At 47.1% G+C, this 8729-nt stretch overlaps 1 protein-coding gene across 1 annotated transcript in view; it reads left to right on the forward strand.

Annotated features, from left to right (window-relative positions):
* The window catches only part of LOC147617345 (pentatricopeptide repeat-containing protein At3g02330, mitochondrial-like), a 35570-nt gene extending 32871 nt beyond the window's left edge, over nt 1–2699 (forward strand). Inside the window, exons 6-9 of the mRNA XM_086776464.1 lie at nt 1949–2117; nt 2205–2333; nt 2392–2521; nt 2569–2699. Of these exons, the coding sequence (XP_086632590.1) occupies nt 1949–2117; nt 2205–2333; nt 2392–2521; nt 2569–2699 (559 nt within the window). The remainder of the gene's footprint in view (nt 1–1948; nt 2118–2204; nt 2334–2391; nt 2522–2568) is intronic.
* Nucleotides 2700–8729: the final 6030 nt, after the last annotated feature.

Genomic DNA, 8729 nt, shown 5'->3' on the forward strand with positions numbered 1-8729 from the left:
TATGGTTTATGGCATTACAAAATTTAATTTCAACGTACAAGACTTGGAAAACACTTACTTGGAGCATCTTGTGACAATCGTGGGACTTCAACCCATATAGTTGCTCAACGCCTCTTTTCTTAGTGGTTGTAAAGGCTCCCTTCAATGATCTCATGCATCCAGTGGGAGTACGCAAAGTGGTGATGGCATGCTTTACCTGCTTCTCCTCTTTCTTTGATATAATCCATGGTGCAGGCGAAAGACGAACGTGCCCACCCTCCTCTCGTGGCCAAGCTTGACGCATACGTCTTGCGACCCGCAAGTCCTCACGTACGCTAACATTGTCTCGTTTACCAATAATATGTTCCCAAATACCAAATCCCACATTCTTGAAGATGTGCATGGGATCAAGAAGATGGTTGATCTTAAGATGGGTCCAATATGGTAGCCGAAAAAAAATGGAGTACCTACACAAGGGATTGCTCTATGTGACCTTTAATCCACTTAGAGACTACACAAAACAAGATTGAAAAACATTACTATACCTATTCATGCCATCTGGAGGAAGAATATTTGTAGACTCCTAAATACGCTTCCAATCTTTTGCACGAAGTGTTTGTGGAGGAATGTTACTCTTACTAGCAACATATTTAGGATGATCTGAGGGGAGAAATCAATGATGATTATCGAATATGGTCTTACACAAACCGTCAGCATACTCATGTACTAACGAAGGGCCACAAACAGGACATGCATGTTTATCGGCACCATATCATCAAACACTTCCTCTTCCACAACTTCGTGGGGTGCAGGGCTATTGTCATCCCTTTCCCACTCATCTCTGACAATAGATCCCACTCATCTCTGACAATAGATCCCGAAGCTCCAGCATCATCTCGTCGACGCTTTGCGTGCTCTCGCCGCACGTAGGGCTATTGTCATCCCTTTCCCACTCATCTCTGACAATAGATCCCGAAGCTCCAGCATCATCTCGTCGACGCTTTGCGTGCTCTCGCCGCACGTAGGGCACCATGTTAGGGTGTGGTACTGCATCGTACTTTTATTAGAGTTTATATATTATAACTTCATTAATTTAATTTGGATACCATGAGTCATTTGAATACCATCAATTTACATCTACTCACCTCTAAACCTGTTTGATTCCATTCTCCATACATGGAGATGTGATTTAAGGTAATTCGACGTGCTCGTACAATGCATCCTTGACATCGATTACACATACATTTGATCCGTTGTCCCAACCACACATCGCGATTACGATGACGCATTGTCTCATCTTTCCTAGAACTGCTTGAGGAGGCCCGATGACATCTTATGTACAAACCAGAAAACACAAAATCATGCCAATGTTTTTAATGAAAGTATTAAAATCGCGTGTATAAACGCGGCTATTTCCCAAAAATTACGTGTATTAACGCGGCTATTTCCTAAAAATCGCGTGTATAAACGCGGGTACTTCCTGAAAATCGCGTGTATAAACGCGGCTAATTTATCATACACGCGAAAATACACGCGTTTCTACACGCTGTGTGATGTTTTGTGGGAACCTCAAACTCAACTTGTACATGTGTACATGAGTGTTGTTCGTGTTGTGGTGAAGTCATGGGGGCACCCATTGACTCAGTGTGGGCATTGTGGATGCGGCAATCAGGCATAGGGTTTTGATGGAGGTGTATGTGCAGGGACAATGTTGAAATTCTGGAAGCACAGCTTGTCCGGAACGAGGTCCGCTGGAAATGGTTTTAGCTGTTTGGTCGCCTTGAGTTGTGTGCGCGTCCAAATGAGTGGGCACCGAAGGTCGCATTGAAGGTATGTGGAAGGCATGGGCAATAAAAATTGGAAGGGGCCAAGGTAGGCTTGGACATGGTGTGAAAAGAGATATTATGGTGGCCTTTTTTTTTTCAAAACAAAATAAATAGAATGGTGAACGTGGCCTTCTTTTGGAAAGGTGGTGTGGAAATTGGGAGCGCCGCCAGCGAAATTCTTCGAGAGGATCCAGAAGCTGGCGAGGAGGATTACGTGTAGAGGGGCTACAGGCGCTACAGGCGCAGCTAAAAAGAGACGGTGGGGTGTTGTTTTTGAAGAGACGGCAGGGAGCCGACGGGGAGGAGAGCCCCGTGTGTTCTGGGGGTGAGGCGCTGCAGAAAGAGTAGCGGGGGAGAGCGCGAGGACGGAAGGGGCCTCGTGTGTGTTGCTGTGGCTAGCTGCAGCCACAAGCGCAGAGGAGTGCAGGTTCCAGTGACGGCTGTGTTGAAGAGGAGGATCCTCTGGCAGAGTTGCTGAACAAAGAAGGGAAGGTTCTCTGGGCGCAGCTGAGAGACGCCTTTGAATGGGTTCGTAGTGTAGAGAGCTGGGAGACTCTCTGGGGACCTCTGGAGCGTACGAGCGCAGCTACAGGTCTATGGTGTGAGGTTGGCTGAAGGAGCTGCTGTGTGGGAGCTTGTGGGAGCTGGTGTGGAAGACGCTAATCGTAAGGTGACGGGCTGGAAGGCTAGCGAATCTGTGGAGCGCAGCCGGCAAGGTGAGGCGTAGCTGCTGGGCGAGAGGAGAAGGAGCTGGTGATCGCAGCTGATAGTAGGGTCGACTGTGTGAGGTTGGTTGGGAGCCGACGTGAGGGGCTACAGGCGCTGGAGGGCGCAGCAGGGAAGACGAGCGAAGGGTCGCTTCGTTTTGAGCAGCGTGTGCAGCCAGGCGGATAGAGCCATGTTGGTTGCAGCAGAGAGGGAGCAAAGAGAGTAAGCTGCTTACAGGTAAAGAGAGTTGCTGGAGATGCTGATTGGATTGAGGCGTGGTAGGTGACTGAAGCTGAAGACGGGCTGGTGAAGTGCTGAAGAAGCCAATGGGTAGGCGAGGAGCAAAGAAGGGAAGACTGTGGTCGTGGAGCCATATGTGTGTGTGAGGGTTAGCATTGCAGAGGCAAAACAGGCTGGCGCAACTTTATCTTTGTGTGTTCATAGCGGCAGATAGAGAGAGCCGTGAAGGAAAGTGTGGGGAGCCACCAAAGAAGGGCAGAAGTTGAGAGCAGTAGCTGGATTTTGGTTTTGCCTTGAGGACTGGCAGTGAGTTGATGGTGTAGCAGAGAGGACCTCAGCTGAGGTGCAAAGCAGAGAGCGAGAAGGGCTGCTGCAGAGAAGCAAAGAGCGAAGGGATTTGGAGCGACCAGGAGCTGGAGCAAGCAGATTGTGAGCGGGTGCTTGGTGTAGCTGGTGTCTGGGATATCTTGGGATATCCACCTCTGTAAAGGTCAAGGTCCTTTCTGAAATATGAGTCTTGTTCATGCTCTTTGGTCTGGTGTTCTGGTGTGTTTGCATGCGTGTGTGGAAGTGTGGCATGCTATAAGGGCGTAGACAGCTTTACCGCTTCCGTGCCATCACTTTTTGGTGCCTCCATAGAGGAGCAGATTTCCTCTGGTTTGTGAAAGAGAACAGGGCTGTGTGAAGAAGGTTGGAAAGATGGCTCAGGATTTTCCGGAGTATTGGGGATTGCCACAGGAGAGTGCAGTTAGGTTTCTGGAGAAGATGGAATTTACAGCTTTGATGAAAGACAGGGCAACCCCGGAGATCCTTTCTCGGATTTTGGCTTATTGCTTGCAGGGTGATGCAAAAGCATGGTTGCAGATGTTTGTGGCTACACACAGGAATGTTCATCGACAGGATCCTGAGTACCGTGTAGTCAGAGCTGCCTTTTTGGCACGGTTTGTCCATGTGAAGAGTCTGAATGAAGTGTGGAAGGAGTTGTGTAACATTCAGCAGAAGGATGGTCAGGATGTGGATCAGTATCTGATAGAGTTTGGTAGACTGTGGAGTCTATGGTGTGAGGCTTTGATTCCTGAAGTACCCCCGCAGATGATAAAGAGAGAGCGGTTTGTGGCTGGACTGGAGCCAACAATCCGTTTGAAGGTGGAGCTGAAGAACCTGGATAGCTTTGAGGAGGCTGTCAGAGTAGCTCGTGAGAAGGAGTGGAAGGTGAAGTGTCTGAGGCAGATGGGAATGCGGGAAGAGCCAAAGAGGTTTGTGAAGATGCCACAGATTGAGAGTATGCATCCTGGAAGAAAAGCTACTGTTGTTCCTGGACAGGAGGACTCATTGAAGAGGGAGGTTCATGATGCAGTGGAGCTCATGAAGTCTTTAAGCTTGAATTGGATAGAGTCTGCAGGAAGAGGACGAGGCACAGGTGTTATGGGAAGGAAGACTGATGCATCATCTGGTTCTGGAGGAAATTCAGCAGATTTTGGGAGAGGGTATCTATGTGATGTGCAATGCCGGAATTGTGGTGAGTGGGGTCATATGAGTCCACAATGTGAGAGACCAGCCAAAGCTAATGGTGGCATATATCAATTGCCTATGGGAATGAGTGATAGGGTGATGGACCCTAGTATGGTGAAGGATGCAATTCAGCCCAGTGTTTGTGAAGCCCATAAGGTCACATTTGCAGAGCAGGGTATGGGACAGGTTAGCCTGTTGTTGGGAATGGAGAAGGATGAGGTTTCTGGAATCAGCCCTGAAGAGCTTTCAGAAGGCGAGGAGGAGAAGGATGAGGTTATTGATGATGTTGTGGATTGTGAGCAGATGCCAGTACTTCAGCCAGTCAAGGTAGAGAGTGATGATCAAGGTGTTACTAATGAAGATGCTGTGGATGGAGTTCATGTGGATGATCCAGGTGATGAGTTGGATATTGCAGCCTGTTGTGAGAGTGTGGATGGCGAGCTGGACAGTGTACTTGATAGTGCACTAGATGATCTGTTGGAGATAGCTTCCTTGAAGAAGAGTGCTTGCATGCCAGTTGTGCAGCAGGAAGAGAGTGATGGTGTGATTGATGGTGAGCTGGATGCTCCTTTGGTTGATGGTGCGATAGATTTCGCAGGTGTGGATGCTGATCAAAAGGTGTGTGTTCCTTGTCATGCCCAAGAGAATGAGTTGGTGGTTGTGAGTGGTGAGGATGCATGTGAGACTATCGTTGTTGGTCAGGGGGACCAAGATGCTTTGCCTGGGAGTTTGGGGAGCTTGGACTTGGTAGGGATGCCTGTGCAAGATGTGGAGAATCTTGGAGGATCGCCAATGGTCTTGTACCAACAAGTGCTAACGTTGGCGCACGCTAAAAACATCAGTATCCGTTAAGAGATAAGTCATCTATACTACGTGCAGCATGCAGGAATGTTGTGTTGAATCCAATACTCAGTCCTGCAATTTGTGGTTTTCTTGCAGAGGAAGTTTCCCAACAAGTGGATGATACGGTGGGCGGGCTTCGTGTTTTGTGTGACTGCTTGGCTAGGATACTTCGTGTAGTGTAGAGTATATTTGAAATGCTCGAATGCACATGAATTTGAAAACATACTTGGAAGCAATGCTAGAGTGACATCTGCAATCAATGAACTCGAAGCTTGTTCTTATGTTCGATGGGGATTCAAAAGTACCTCGCAAATTAGAAAATTACAAATTCATTACCACATTTGAAAATGAGTTCTGTGTCATGAATCAACACGTAGGACTAATGGCCACCTTCAACACTGAAGATGTTTTAGTCCACTTTCGATATCTAAAGTGCTATTTGGGAAACGGAGGAAGGGCACGTTCTCCCATGTTTATAAAATTTCGGGGAGGACTGTACAAAATCCCCGCCATACTTTATGTATGGTCTTTTTTTTTTTTGCTTCACTCACACAAGCAAGCACAAAAATCCTTTGAGTTGATGAATAACATGTAACTCAGATTCAAATGTGACCTGATGAATTTGGAATTATCTACCTTGTAATGTACTGTGCTATATCTGTTGATGTCCATCGATTCCTCTCGTTGAATATATAATCATAGGCTTGATGTTCATGCTCATTTGAGCTCTATAAGCTGTTCATATAAACTTGAGAAAGACACGCATACAAAGAGAATGTGTTGTAGAATTGGTATGGGTTGTCTGATTCGGTTGAGTGCCAATATGTTATTTTTGTTGGTAATGGGAGTAGCTATAATGTAAAGGCACATTCTTGTACTGCAAGTTGGAAGAATGTGACAACAACTCGAAAGGACTTTGTTACTACATGCCTCTTCGTGCTTTGTTTGGTAGAAATGATTCAAAGTGGGTGCTTTTGAGAGTGAAGAAATGTTTCCAACAACTCTCATGTTTGTGGGAATCGGCAGCTGGATATTGTGGTGAGGTTTCGACAATGAAAGACAACATTAGAAAATAATCATAATCAATTCAGCTTTTTAGCTGGATGGAGCCGCAGAGGCTTTATAGGCAGAGGAGCTGTACCAGCTCGCTCTCGATCGTTTTCATGGCAGCCTAGCTTAGCTTGAGTACTCGTGCTGCTGCTACACGTCGTTCCTATGGCTCCTGCAAGGTGGTGCACGGTAGTGTCATCAGTGCGTTGCTTTTTGTTATGATGCTGCATGCTGCGGATGCGATGCAGTATACAGTGGAATGGACGGTAGGTACCGACCTGCAGCAGTGGGCATCCCAACACACGTTCTACGTGGGCGATGAGCTATGTATGTGGCCAGGGTGATATTAAACTAGTATATCATGTCCTGTGTATGGTTATGGTGTATGATATACATGTATATAGATATCTATTGGGCTAACTATGTGGATGAACGACGACTGTTTGAGCCGTCAGATTTCCCGTATCCGACGGGGCAGAGCAGCGTGCTGCTGGTGACGGAGGAAGACTACAAGGAGTGCAGCACAAGCAAGCCGGTGAACTCGGACGGAGGCGAGGGGGACATGATCATCCCTCTCATGACTCAGGAGACCTACTACTTCATCTCGGGGGACCCCGACCAATGCTCCCACGGCTTGCGCTTGGCTCTGGATGTGCAGGAGCCTCCGCCTACCCCCCACCATGATATCCCTTCCTCCTCTTCGGCCTCGCCTGCTATCATCCTCACCCCTCCCCACTCCATCGACGGTACCACCCCCCTCTCCACGGCGGCGGGCCTCCGCCCCTCCCTCCCGCATGATCAACGTTCTCACGACTACACTCCTAGGTGTAGCTCTCGCACTCGCACTCGCCGGCTACACGTGCCTCGCCTACTGATCGTAGGAGGCCTGCCCAACGTATAATGATGCTGCTGCTGCTGTTGCTTGCGTTTGCATGCAGCATGCATCACGGGATTCAACAACATCTCCCATTCTTGCATTAGAACACACGCTCGCTTCTTGCTCACATTAATAAGCACAAGGATTTGTTACTCAGCTAGCACAAGGGCTTGGTCTTTGAGTCTCTCAAGAGGGGATAAATGTATACTCTTTATTCTCGATTGTGATTTCTTTACTATATGTCACGTAAATGTGTAAAGGTCTTTTGAGGACCATGACATATTGTACATAATCAAGATTTGTGTTTTACGTCGAGTTTCATGCAACAGTCCATGGAGGCCTCCCTGTTTCCTATCTAGGTAATGCTCTTTTAAAGTACTTTCTAATATCCCTCTTAAACGTCTCATCATCCTTAATAGTTCAACCAATGGAGCATATGCTACACCCTAATGTGTCGTGGAAAGTTTCCTATCCGTTGAGCTCAAGCAGCATGGCTCAAGAGCTCCCCATAGCTACTCGTCACACTGTCGTCCTCCCACACTCGTTGTCACATCAAGGCGGTTGCTCTAATCCTACAGGTGATGCAATCTCTCTCGCAAAGATCATGTGGGATTTCCATGGAAGAGTATCATGTTGGTTAGCCTAATCACAAGAGAGCGAGAGAGAGAGAGAGAGAGAGAGAGAGAGAGAGAGGAAGCAAGAGGGAACAAGTGATTAACAATAATCACTCCCAAACCCTAACCCTAAGCACACCACACATGCTATATTAGAGTTGCAAGAGAGAGAGAGAGAGAGAGAACTCCACTTCTATTGCACAGTGGGAGAATTGGGTTACAAAAAAGAGAAATTGGCTTTTATACTTCCAAGCCTTTTCCCACTATGTCGTCCGTGAGTAAGTGACCCGGGGTGCCCAAAACATAGTTTACAAGGCTTTTCTCTATGGATTGACCTCATCTAACCAAGATCCTCTTGTCTATCCTTCAAATCTCAATACACTCGACAGCATCTTTAGGGTGTTTCTCTCTTCAAATGGTGTCGTCTCCCCATTACATAAGTGTGCGAACATAGTTGTCACAGGAATGTGTTAACCAATATGTGGTTAGCATACTCCCCTTCCTAAAGTCGATCGCATCCTTGTGATCGGTAAGAGGTTGGTGAGGCATGCGGGGAAGTGTCACACTTGGTTGATTCTCCTATCTCTCTGGAAATGAGAGGGGGTGGGGGAGTTAGTAAGATGGAAAGAAGTGAAAGGAGTACTAGCGAGATTAAGTATACAGCTAGTCGTATAGGCTATGATGAGTTTGCTTTTTTGCATGTGCCCCCAGTAGTACTCTTTATTTTGTTTTTGGTGTTTTTTCTTTTTTGTCTCCTTTGCAACAGGACATCCTCATCAGAGGAGTCAGAGTATTTGAATGAGTAGACTAGTATGGAATACGTAATGACCAGTATCCCAGTGGTAGGTGGTATGATTAAAGAGAAGTTAGTAAAATAATGGTTTTATTAAGGAAGTGGTTAGGGGGGGGAATTCCGGAGGGGGGACAAGGAGGCAACATGCATGGAGACTTCTTGTGCTCCGAGATGCTGGATGTTGATTGGCGACATTCATGAAGCTCTAGCATCTTTGTCAAGACATCGGGTATCTTGGCTACTGTGGAGGTATCGGTTTGCGGTGTTCTCTCTTTTTCTTTTGTGCT

This window comes from Cibotium barometz, chromosome 37, assembly GCF_041138505.1.
Source record: "Cibotium barometz isolate CiBa-2024 chromosome 37, ASM4113850v1, whole genome shotgun sequence".
In the NCBI taxonomy this organism is placed as follows: domain Eukaryota; kingdom Viridiplantae; phylum Streptophyta; class Polypodiopsida; order Cyatheales; family Cibotiaceae; genus Cibotium; species Cibotium barometz.